Source organism: Ovis aries, chromosome 1 (assembly GCF_016772045.2).
Source record: "Ovis aries strain OAR_USU_Benz2616 breed Rambouillet chromosome 1, ARS-UI_Ramb_v3.0, whole genome shotgun sequence".
NCBI lineage: Eukaryota > Metazoa > Chordata > Mammalia > Artiodactyla > Bovidae > Ovis > Ovis aries.
Genome location: NC_056054.1, coordinates 27,456,677 through 27,470,458, shown reverse-complemented (window position 1 = coordinate 27,470,458; position 13,782 = coordinate 27,456,677). Strand labels below are relative to the sequence as shown.

The 13,782-nt window shown below is 35.3% G+C and overlaps 1 protein-coding gene across 2 annotated transcripts in view; it reads right to left on the bottom strand.

Annotated features, from left to right (window-relative positions):
• The window catches only part of LOC101117285 (sterol carrier protein 2), a 96,204-nt gene that overhangs the window by 39,660 nt on the left and 42,762 nt on the right, over positions 1 to 13,782 (bottom strand). For both annotated transcript variants that reach the window (XM_004001988.6, XM_060409295.1), the window contains exons 9-11: positions 12,171 to 12,321; positions 10,930 to 11,077; positions 2,243 to 2,350 (exon numbers count right to left, since the gene is read on the bottom strand). In XM_004001988.6, coding sequence (XP_004002037.3) covers positions 2,243 to 2,350; positions 10,930 to 11,077; positions 12,171 to 12,321 — 407 coding nt within the window. The remainder of the gene's footprint in view (positions 1 to 2,242; positions 2,351 to 10,929; positions 11,078 to 12,170; positions 12,322 to 13,782) is intronic.

Below are 13,782 nucleotides of genomic sequence, written 5' to 3'. Positions count from 1 at the left end.
GGAAACGACCCTGATGCTGGGAAAGACTGAGGGCATGAAGAGAAGGGAGCAACAGAAGATGAGATGGTTGGATGGCATCATTGAGTCAATGGAAATGAGTCTGAGCAAACTGCAAAAGATAGTGAAGTACAGGGAAGCCTGGCATGCTGCAGTCCATGGGGTCACAAAAAGTTGGACACAACTGAACAACAACAAAATGGACAACTCATTCATCAGCTTTTCCTTTTAAGCTTTTTTTTGGGAAGTGGGGGTGCTTAATTTGTTGTTTGCTCCATCTGTTTTTGACATCTTAAGTGACTACATTGTTAAACAGTTGTTGCTGATTGTTTTTGACAAATCACTTTGAGGAAAATACTGTTTGCACTGGGCATGTTCTCTTTGGGTTACACAAAGACAAGCTTTTTGAGAATGGTTTACCAGAGAACTTCCAGACAGGTCAAATAATGACAAGCCTCTAAGCATGGGGATTTGAAAGAACTTCAACTCAATTTTGATTTCTCCAGGCTTCCCTGGTGGCTCAGAGGTTAAAGCGTCTGCCTGCAATGCAGGAAACCCAGGTTCAATCCCTGGGTCGGGAAGATCCCCTGGAGAAGGAAATGGCTACCCACTCCAGTATTCTTGCCTGGAGAATCCCATGGACAGAGGAGCTTGGTAGGCTACAGTCCATGGGGTCACAAAGAGTCGGACATGACTGAGTGACTTCACTTTCAGTGCTGGGTAATCTGCTAGTTTTCACCATGACTGCAGGCTCTTGTTTGCAAGGCTACCATGGAGCTGGAGAAAAGGACTGATATCAGAGCAAGTAAAAAGTGCCACAAAGCTTGTTGTTCTTACAGAGATAGAGCTGTTGACTTCTTTTTAATAAATGTTGCTCCAGATTATTGTAAGCCTTTGGTTAATTAATCAACTGAAAAAGTTGATCTTGACAATTTTTGCAAATGTTCTTGGTAATTTTGTAACAGAGAGTATTTTCAGGTGTTGTTATTCTGCCACTCTTAGTAACATCACTCTTGTTCACCTTGTTTTTAGATTACTTTTAAAGATATTTTAAACATATTAAACTATTTAAAGCAATAATAATAGTAATAGTATAGTGTGGGGTTTATAATACATTCAGAAGTAAATGTATGACAATAGTAGCACAGAGTATCAGGGTATATGGAAATATGCTATTAGAAAAATTCCTATAAGTGATATTTTATGACATTATTTGAAGGTAGACCATGGTAAATTAAAGATGCATGTTGTAAATCCTAGAGCAAACACCAAAAAAATGAGAAAAGGAAACAATTCAATAGAAGAGAGAAAATAAAATACTAAAAAATATTCAGTTAATAACAAGATAGTATCAAAGAGAGAAAAGAAGCAAAAACAGAAAGAATAGAAAACGAAGAGTAAGTGGCACATTATACTACAATTGTATGTGCCTTTCTACCTATTTCTCTCTTACACTCTATCTATGCATACTCATTTTTGCTACTAGTTTATAAGATTACCTAATTTGAGTGATAAATAGAAATAAACCAAAATCAATTGCTGAAATAAATATACTATAAATTCCAATTCTTCTCTATTTTGGAATTTCTGATAATTTATACAATTTTACTTAATACATAAGACAATATAAAAAAATACTAAACCTACCTGTCTTCATAAAATAAATCTCAGAATTTTAGTGCTACGCTATTTTGGAAACCACTTTGTACAATTTCTTCATTTCACAGTTAAGGAAACTAAGAGTCAGCGTGACTGACTAATCATTAATAATTGAAAATAATTCAAAAAAGTCACATGGCCAGGTAGCAGTAGATCCACAGTAAAATTCTCATAACTTTTAGACCAGTTCTCTAAAGAGAAAAAAATTTCTATACAACACCCACCACATATGCAACTATACGTAAATAATGTGCTATTTCACATGATCCTATCTAGCAGATCTGGCAGCATCCCTATTTGGAAACATCTTGTTAATTAAGTTGTACATCTATTTTACAATAATCAAATTTTAAAAATGCTTTTTGTTGAACTCAGAGTTTCAACTAATTCAAATTCTCAACAATTAATCAAGATTTTTGAACTATACTATACTTAACAAAAATTGAAAATATCATAGTTAAATAGTCATTTAAAACACTGCATACCAAACTCAGAGAATAAAATCATTCACTTACATCAATGACCAAATCATTCACACTTATGCCAAAAATGATTTAAAAATTATGAAATCTATGTGTATCATTACCTGTAGCTCCAAGTGGGTGCCCCTTTGAAATTAATCCACCACTAGGATTTACGACCCACTTTCCTCCATAAGTATTATCTCCTCTTTCAACCAGTTTTCCACCTTGACCTATAGAAGGAAAAATAATATTCATAAATGTAAGAAATAACATTGGGATAAATGATATCCTTTTTTGTTTTTTTTAACTTATGGATAGCCATGAATTTCTTGGACCAAACAGTTCTTGATGGCTCATACTAACATCAAATTGACATAAGCACTTCTAAAAGTGAGGTAATAAATATTGGGTAATAAAGGCTTATATTTTCAGAACATTTCTTGCATGAAACTAAGCTCCTATTAGTTCCTAAGAGCTCTCTGCTTCCAAAATTGCTCTTAATATAACAGAGATTCAGAGAACCATAAGAAAAACACTGAAATAGATACAATAAAATAATACTAGGTTTAAAAATTCATAATTTTGCCAAAATGTATTCATTTCCATTTTCAACTGTACATTACATGCTATATAAATATTCTTAGTAAACATCAGTGTGAAGAGGGGAGAGAGAGAGAGAAAAAAAAGAGCACTTTCATGAAAAAAAAAAGGCTGAAAACACTGTTAAGCATAATGTAAGCTTAAAGAAAAAAAAATTATATCACATGCTTGGCAGCCTCAACATTCTTATCAATTCTGTGGTCATTCATCCAGGTGGTTAAGGAGTAAACAATAATGTATGCATCGTATAAAATATTCTTCCAGATGATATTTCTGGTAATGAGAGGTGAAATGTGTCCAAATAATGATGATAATGGCTGTGGTGATGCTACCAGAGGCATCTAATAGCTTTTGATGGTAGTTCAGACCGTAAAGAATCTGCCCAGAGCAGGAAACCCGGGTTTGATCCCTGGGTTGGGCAGATTCCCTGGAGAAGGAAACAGCAACCCACTCCAGTATTCTTGCCTGGAGAATTCCATGGAGAGAGGAGCCTAGTAGGCCAGAGTCCATGGGGTCACAAAGAGTCGGACATGACTAAGTAACTAACATACACACAATCATTTATTTATATATTTATTTTTGGTTGTGCTGGGTCTTTGTTGCTGCACAGCTTTTTCTCTGGTTGCTGCATAAGAAGGCTGGCATGGCTATGTTAGTCAGATAAAAGAGACTTCTTGACAAAGAATATAACCAGAGGTAAAGTAGAATACTTGATAATGGAAAAAAACAAACAAACAACTCATCAGGAAGACGTAAAAACCATAAATAACAGAGCCTTAAAATAAAAAAAGCAAAAATTGATAAAATTTTAAAAAGAGATAGCTCCACAACTGTAGTACAACTATAGTATGAGATTCTAACACTCCTCTCTCAGCGGGTGATACAGCATGTCTAATAAATTAGTGGAGACATAGAAGATCTGAAAAGTTCTATCAATCATCTTGATTTAACTGACATATATCGAACACTACATCTAACAATCTCGAAATCACCATTATTTTTCAAGTACATGTAAGTTCACCAATATATACCATGTGCTGAGCCATAAAATAAATTTCAATTAGTTTAAAAGGATCAAAAACAAATCAAACATAATCTCTGACTACGACAAAATTACAATAGAAAGCAATAAGATACCTATGAAAATTCAAAATCCTTAGATACTAAACAACTCATCTCTAAATAGTTTAACAGGTCAAAGACAAAATTAGACATTAAACAGACATTTTAAATATTTTGAACTAAATGACAATGGATATTAAAAACCTGTGGACTTTTTGTAGAAACAACAAATGCTGGAGAGGGTCTGGAGAAAAGGGAACCCTCATACACTGTCGGTGGGAATGCAAACTAGTGTAGCCACTACAGAGAACAGTGTGGAGATTCCCTAAAAAACTGGAAATAGTACTACCACACAACCCAGCAATCCCATTGCTGGGCATACACACCAAGGAAACCAGAATTGAAAGAGACACGTGTACCTCAACGTTCCTTGCATCACTGTTTACAATAGCTAGGACGTGGAAGCAACCTAGATGTCCATCAGCAGATGAATGGATAAGAAAGCTGTGGTACATATACAAGATGAACTATTACTCAGCTATTAAAAAGAAAGCATTTGAATCAGTTCTAATGAGGTGGATGAAACTGAAGCCTATTATACAAAGTGAAGTAAGTCAGAAAGAAAAACACCAATACAGTATATTAACACATATATGTGCAAGTTAGAAAGATGGTAATGATGACCCTATATGTGAGACAGCAAGAGACACAGATGTAAAGAACAGACTTTTGGATTCTGTGGGAGAAGGCGAGGGTGGGATGATTTGAGAGAAAAGCATTGAAACATGTATATTACTATATGTGAACTGGATTGCCAGTTCAGGTTCAATGCATGAGACAGGGCACTCAGGGCTGGGGCGTTGGGATGACCCTGAGGGATGGGATGTGGAGGGAGGTGGGAGAGGTTCAGGATGGAGGACACATGTACACTTATGATTGATTCATGTCAATGTATGGCAAAAACCACTACAATATTGTAATTAGCCTCCAATTAAAATAAATAAAAATTTTAAAATATCTGTGGAATGCAGCTAACATAATGCTCACAGAAAAACACACAGCTTTACATACTACATTAGAAATGGAGAAAGATCTAAAATAAATTATCTGTCATAAGAAACTTTAAAAAGTCAAAATAAACCCAAAGTAAATTAAAGGAGAGAAATAATGAAAAGCAGAGATCAGTGAAATAGAGGGGGAAAAAAGACAATGACAAAGTCAAAAGCCAAATCTTTCTAAAGCTCAACAAAAGTGGCAAACCTCTAGGTAGGCAGATGAAGGTAAAAAAGGAGAAAGAACAAAAACCATCAACATCAGGAATAAAAAAAAGTAAGCATGGATTCTATAGAAATTAAAAGGATAAAAACAGAACACTCTGAACAACTTCAGCTGACAAATCTGACTACTTAAGTAATAACAGCTTTTTTGAAAAAATGTATCTTGCCAAATTAATAGACACAGGAAGAAATAAAAAATATAAATATTCCTGTCTCTATTAATAAATATTAATTTGTTGAAAACATACTGCCAAAGAAAACTTTAAACAACTTGATTATACCAGTAAATTCTACAAAATAGTCAAGGAAGAACTAACATTAATCTTATACTAACAATTTTAGAAAATACAGAATGAGCAATCACTGCTCAATTTATTTTCAGAGATCAGCATAAAACAACTTAGAAAAGAAGAAAACTATAGAAAAATATACTTCATGAATATATAAGCAAATACTATTCACAAAATGCTCAACTGAATCTAACAATATATTAAAAGGTTAAATAATATGACCAAGTAAGATTAATCCCAGAAACACAAGGTTAATTTAACATTTGAAATCAATGTAATTCACATCAACAAAATAAAGGAAAAAAACTATATGATCATTTTAATAGATGTAGAAGAATTTTTTAGATCCAACACCCCTTCATGATTAAAAAAAAAAAAAACAAAACTCAGCAAACTAAGAACAGTAGGTAACTTTCTCAGCATGATAAATGGCATCAACAACAGCCAAAAACAAAAACAAAACAACAACAAAAAAAAACTGTGGCTAACATACATAATGGTGAAAGATTAAATTGTATCCCCTGAGATCAGGAACAAGGTAAGGATGCCCACTTTCACTACTTTTATTCATTATGATACTAAAGCTCACAGTCATTGCAATAAGGTAAGAAAAAATAAAAATATCAGAAAGGAAGATGTAAACTGTCAAATGGCATGATTGTTTACATAGAAAAATCACTCATAATCTGGAAAATAACTACTAGAATAAGTGGATTTAGCAAAGTCACAATTTTCAAGCTTTTTAAAAATCAATTGCATTCTTTCATACTATCAGCAAATATTGGAAAATGAAGGTTAAAATTACACCAAAAATCATTGGAATTTTAATTCCAAGGAATAAACCTAACAAAAGACCTATATTGAAAACAAGAAGCATCCTGTTAGAAGCTAAAGGAGATATACACATATAATGGTTTAGAAGAGTTAACATTGTTAAGATGACAATTCTCTCTAAATGAATCTAGCTCAGTTCAGTTTAGTTGCTCAGTCGTGTCTGACTCTTTGTGACCCCATGGACTGCAGTACACCAGGCTTCCCTGTCTATCACCCACTCCCAGAGCTTGCTCAGACTCATGTCCATCAAGTCAGTGATGCCATCTAGCCATCTCATCCTCTGTTGTCCCCTTATCCTCCTGCCTTCAGTCTTCCCCAGCATCAAGATCTTTTCCAAGGAGTCAGTTCTTTGCATGTAATCAAGGTGTTGGACCTTCAGCATCAGTCCTTTTAATGAATATTCAGGACTGACTTCCTTTAGGATGGACTGGTTGGATCTCCTTGCAGTCCAAGGAATCTCAAGAGTCTTCTCTAACACCACAGTTCAAAAGCATCATTTCTTTGGCACTCAGCCTTTTTTATTGTCCAGCTGTCACATCCATACATGACTACTGGAAAAACCATAGCTTTGACTAGACAGACCTTTGTTGGCAAAGTAATATCTCTGCTTTTTAATATGCTGTCTAGGTTGGTCATAGCTTTTCTTCAAAGGAGCAAGCATCTTTTAAATTCATGGCTGCAGTCACCATGTGCAGTGATTTTGGAGCCCAAGAAAATCCACTGTTTCCATTGTTTCCCATCTATTTGCCATGAAGTGATGGGACCAGATGCAAGACTCAATAAAATCACAATGAAAATTCCAGCAAGCTTTTTACTTTATAGAAATTGACAAATTAATTCTGAGATGTACATGGTGATGCAAAGGACCTAATATAAGCAAAATAATTTCTAAAAAGAACAAAGGTGGAGAATTTATCCTATCTAATAGAGTAGAGTAGAATAAACACAGTAGCCAAAAATAATTTTATATTGGTGAAAGATAAGCATGGAGATCAATGGAACAGAAGATAGAATCCAAAAATGGATCCTCATGCATATGGCAATTTTTGACAAAGGTGATAAAGCAATTCAATGGAGAGAAAGTCATTCCAATAAATGGTGCTGAATATGAGTATAGGAATAAAAAGAACAGTATCAACCTTTCAGTTCAGTTCAGTTCAGTCGCTCAGTCATGTCCAACTCTTTGCAACCCCATGAATCGCAGCACGCCAGGCCTCCCTGTCCATTACCAACTCCCGGAGTTCACTCAGACTCACGTCCATCGAGTCAGTGATGCCATCCAGCCATCTCATCCTCTGTCGTCCCCTTCTCCTCCTGCCCCTAATCCCTCCCAGCATCAGAGTCTTTTCCAATGAGTCAACTCTTCGCATGAGGTGGCCAAAGTACTGGAGTTTCAGCTTTAGCATCATTCCTTCCAACCTTTATCTTATACCAAACATAAGAACTGACTCAAAATAGATCATATACTTCAAAGTAAAATTGAAAACTATAGAAACCCTAGAATAAAAACTGAAGACAATCTTTACAATCTTGGGGTAGACAAGTTTCTTAGAATATAAAAAGCCTGAACCTTTAAAAAATTGATTAAAGTGAATTTAGCAAAGTCACAGGATACAAAATCAATACACAGAAATTACTTGCATTCCCATATACTAACAATGAAAAATAAGAAAGAGAAATTAAGGAATCAATCCCTTTCACCATTGCAACAAAAGAATAAAATATCTAGGAATAAACATACCTAAGGAGACAAAAGAACTATACACAGAAAATTATAAGACACTGATGAAAGAAATCAAAGGTGACATAAACAGATGGAGAGATTTCCACATTTCTGGGTATGAAGAATCAGTCTTGGGAAAATGACTATACTACGCAATCTATAGATTCAATGTGATCCCTATCAAATTACCAATGGCATTTTTCAGAGCTAGAACAAAAAATTTCACAATTCATATGGAAACACAAAAGATCCCAAATAGCCAAAGCAATCTTGAGAAAGAAGAATGGAGCTGGAGGAATCAACCTTCCTGACTTCAGATTATACTACAAAGCTACAGGCATCAAGACAGTATGGTACTGGCACAAAAACAGAAATATAGACCAAGGGAACAAGATAGAAATCCCAGAAATAAACCCATGCACCTATCAGCACCTTGTTTTTTACAAAGGAGGCAAGAATATACAATGGGGCAAAGACAGCCTTTTCAATAACTGGTGCTGGGAAAACTGGATAGCTACATGAAAAAGAATGATATTAGAACACTTCTAACACTATACACAAAGATAAACTCAAAATGGATTAAAGACCTGAATGTAAGACCAGAAACTATAAAGCTCTTAGAGGAAAACATAGGCAGAACACTTGATATAAATCAAAGCAAGATCCTCTATGACCCACCTCCTAGAGTAATGGAAATAAAAACAAAAGTACACAAGTGAGACCTAATTAAACTTAAAAGCTTTTGGACAACAAAGGAAACTATAAACAAGATAAGAAGACAACTCTCAGAATGGGAGAAAATAATAGCAAATGAAACAACTGACAAAGGATTAATTTTTAAAGTATATAACCAGCTCATACAACTCAATACCAGGAAAACAAACAACCTAATTGAAAAGTGGGGAAAGACCTAAACAGACATTTCTCCAAAGAAGACATACAGATGGCTAACAAATACATGAAAAGATGCTCAACATCACTCATTATTTGCGAAATGTAAATCAAAACTACAATGGGATATCACCTCACACCAGATGGAATGCTGCTAAGTCGCTTCAGTCGTGTCTGACTCTGTGCGACCCCAGAGACAGCAGCCCACTAGGCTCCCCCATCCCTGGGATTCTCCAGGCAAGAGTACTGGAGTGGGTTGCCATTTCCTTCTCTAATGCATGAAAGTGAAAGTGAAATCGCTCAGTCATGGACGACCCTCAGTGACCCCATGGACTGCAGGCCTCCAGGCTCCTCCGTCCATGGGATTTTCCAGGCAGGAGTACTGGAGTGGGGTGCCATTGCCTTCTCCGACCAGATAGAATGGCCATCATCAAAAAGTCTACAAACAATAAATGCTGAAGAGAGTGTGGAGAAAAGGGAACCCTCTTACATTGTTGGTGGGAATATAAACTGATACAGTCACTTTGGAAGATGGTATGGAGATTCCTTAAAAAACTAGGAATAAAACCACCATATGACCCAGCAATCCCACTCCTAGGCATATACCCAGAAGAAATCAAAATTGAAAAAGACACAGGTATCCAATGTTCACTGCAGTACTATTTATTATAACTAGAACACAGAAGCAACCTAGATGTCCATCAACAGATGAATGGATAAAGAAGTTGTGGTACATATACACAATGGAATATTACTCAGCCGTAAAAAGGAATGCATTTGAGTCCGTTCTAATTGGTGGATGAACCTAGAGCCTATTATACAGAGTGAAGTAATTCAGAAAGAGAAAGATAAATATTATATAATAACGCATATATGTGGAATCTAGAAAGATGGTACCACTGAATTTATCTGTAAGGCAGCAATGGAAAAAGAGACATAGAGAATAGAACAGATTTATCAACATAGGGAGAGGGGAGGAGAGGGTGAGATGCATGGAGAGAGTAACATGGAAACTTACCTTACCATATGTAAAATAGATAGCCCATGAGAATTTGCTATATGTCTCAGGGAACTCAAATAGGGACTCTGTATCAACCCAGAGGGGTGGGATGAGGAGGGAGATGGGAGGGAGGTTCAAGAGGGAGGAGATATATGTACACCTATGGCTGATTCATGTTGATGTTTGACAAAACAATAAAATTATATAAAGCAATTATCCTTCAATTAAAAAACAAATAAATCTTTTAAAATTGATTAAAATATACGTAACTGATAATCAAAACTTTTAAAATTTGTCCTGCAAGAGACATCATTAATAAAACAAAAAGGCACCCAGTGCAGTAATAAAGACCTAGAACAGCCAAAAATAAAAAATAAAACAATAGACAAGCCACAGACTGGGAGAAAAAGTTCACAGCCCACATATATCAGACACATTACTTGTATCCAGAATATACATTTATATAAATTTTACAACATAATAAAGAAGAAAACTAACCCAATAATCAAAGGGCAAAAGATCTGAACAAACACTTCACAAAAGATACATGAAATATCAACAAACACAAGAAAAGATGCTCAACATCATTAGTTATCAGGAATAAGCAAATTAAAATGAAAATTAAAACATCAGTATATAGTCTCTTGAATGGTTCAGATTTTAAAAACTAACCACATCAAGTGTTGATAAGAAGATGAAGCAAGTAAAATCTCACATACTGCTAGTAGAAACCGGTACAACCACTTAAGCAACGAAAAGAAAAAAAATCTCCAGATCCCACCAACTAGCCTTCTCATTTTCCCTTCTGCAGGTCTTTGTTCAAACACATCTGAAATACCTATAACTACATAAGTGATTTTTCTATCTTTTTTTTCTTAACTTAATAGTGTATTACAAGTACCCTTGATTTACATAAATTAAATCATTTATGTATTCTGTCATCTCGTTTGGTACTGTCCAAAACTACAATTCTAAAAGTCCAGCATTAAGAGAGCTTACATTCACTTAGCACAGTGTGGCAGAGGCAACACAGAAGGGAAAGCAATTAGTGAATTATTTTGTTTCGATGATGAAAGTGAAATTTTCTCAGTGAAACGTAGTAAATTAATCTGCATTTCATCAGAGATATTACCTTCTGGACACAGTTCCAGTGCTTCGTAAGTAAGAAGTTCATTGGTAGAAAAGCAATCATGAAGTTCTATTACGTCAATATCACTTGGTCTCAGGCCAGATTTCTCATAGCACCTTCTGGCAGCTTCTTTACTCATATCAAAACCAACCTAAAACCAAAATCATATATAAACACATTAAAGGTATCAAAACTGGGACTTTCATGTAAGGATTATAAAAGATTAATATACGTATAACCTTTACAGGTAAGGATTTTCCATAAATGTTGAAATCTCAGTTAATTCTATATTATACAGAAAGTCCAAATAAAATATCCAGGAGAGACAATGGACATACACATTAAATTCTGTACTATAAAGAATAGAATTTTCAATCAGATATACAAAAAGGATTTATAATTCCTCATGCCATATCCAATGCTGTTACAAAACTCTGTCAACCACAATATACAGCTGTGGCAAATTGAAGAGGTTTATCAAGAGACTATTATGATTCACTGAAAAATATAGGTGAATTTCTACATGAAAATAAACAATCCTCTTTTATCAATAGAAGATCACGTAGGATTCAAATCATTTTTCCAATATTCATGCTCTTAACACCCTTTAACATGCAAACTCAACTCTTTTCCAACCAATAAAATTGTGATACAATGGAAAATGTATTGCAATTGGAAAAACCTAAGTTCTACCTCTACCACACCCTATCTTGGGGAATTTATAGAAACATTTTAAAATTCAAAGCATTACTATAAAGTCATTTTATAAACTCTAATGTAAACCCTATGCTTACCTACATACATGTGTGTCCATAATGCATATTTTATGTGTATATATCTTCAAATATTCAACCTAGAGTTCTAGGTCAGAATTCTCATTTTTTTTATTTCCTCCATTTTGTACTCAATCTGCAGTCAGAATTTTTAAAGTGCTAAGGGTCAAAAAGTTCCTCAAACCATCCTTGGTTTTTTTGTTTGTTTGTTTTTTTAATTCTATAACACTGGGGTTCTGGGCATATTTAATCATTCCAAAATTTTAAAAAATAGAACACTAGTTAGTTAAAAGTGCATATGTTCTCATAAGTGATTTTCCCTTAGATTCTTAAATGATGGGTTACAATACTAAATTTTCTAGACCAATTTTTTTCAAGTAAATAAACTTTCAGAGCTGATGACATGATGTCACTTTAAACATTTAAAAAGAAATTTCTCAACTGATTAACAAAACAGAACCTCAGACACACCATTTTAATAACGCTTTTGTCTTCAAATGAGCTTGGCATATCAGTCACCATCTCTTGAGCCAAAATTTCCACAGCTTTGGATTTCAGGTCATGCTTCTGCACAAATGCTTCACTAGCCAAAACTGCTGCGGCCGCACCATCTGAAGTGGGACTAAGAGGAGGTAAAATAGTTACTGATATCCTGTTCACTTCAATCCTAGGATTTCAGAGTAGGGGTTCTTACAGTGTGGAAAGACAGGCAGGGAGAGGATGCTTGCTGGTCACTGGACTGGCCTAGTAATATCTGTAGTTAAAAATTACACATGCTTCCCATCTGAAGATTGAACATCTGGCAAGAATTTAAAAGCTGCCAATCACTGCTTAGACTCTATGGGTCTCTCCCCAAAAGTTCTTATTGCAAAGAATTTCAGGTTTGCCTTTGCAAACAAACAAGGTATTTTCTGGTGACTTCTGAGGAGTCCACAAGGTTATTTCTAAGCTAATACAATAAAGATTTTACTCTAGGCCTAACTAGCTCCAACTCTGTTCTCTCTCAAATAATCGGTCCTGAAATCCTTTTGAAAAATGGGAAACGAAAGAATAGGAGATACCAGAAAATCCATGGTTTCGTTAAGACTTTTGCAATCTGCTTAAGGAGAGATAAGAAAGCCTTCCTCAGTGATAGGTGCAAAGAAATAGAGGAAAATAATAGAATGGGAAAGACTAGAGATCTCTTCAAGAAAATTAGAGATACCAAGGGAACATTTCTTGCAAAGCAGGGCACAATAAAGGACAGAAATGGTGTGGACCTAACAAAAGCAGAAGATATTAAGAAGAGGTGGCAAGAATACACAGAAGAACTATACAAGAAAGATCTTCACAACCCAGATAATCACAATGGTATGATCACTCACCTAGAGCCAGACAACCTGGAATGTGAAGTCAAGTGGGCCTTAGTAAGCATTACTACAAACAAAGCTAGTGGAGGTGATGGAATTCCAATTGAGCTATCTCAATCCTACAAGATAATGCTGTGAAAGTGCTGCATTCACTATGCCAGCAAATTTGGAAAACTCATCAGTGGCCACAGGACTGGAAAAGGACAGTTTTCATTCCAATCCCAAAGAAAGGCAATACTAAAGAATGCCCAAACTACCACACAATTGCATACATCTCACACACCAGCAAAGTAATGCTCAAAATTCTCCAAGCCAGGCTTCAACAGTACATGAACCATGAAATTCCAGATGTTCAAGCTGGATTTAGAAAAGGCAGAGGAACCAGAGATCAAATTGCCAACCTCCGCTGGATCATTGATAAAGCAAGAGTTCCAGAAAAACATCTACTTCTGCTTTATTGACTATGCCAAGCCATTTACTGTGTGGATCACAAAAGACTGTGAAAAATTCTTCAAGAAAGAGGAATACCAGACCACCTGACCCACCTCCTGAGAAATCTGTAAGCAGGTCAAGAAGCAACAGTTAGAATTGGATATGGAACAACAGACTGGCTCCAAATTGGGAAAGGAGTACGTCAAGGCTGTATATTGTCATCCTGCTTATTTAATTTATATGCAGAGTACATCATGAGGAACGCTGGGCTGGAAGAAGCACAAGCTGGAATCAAGATTGCC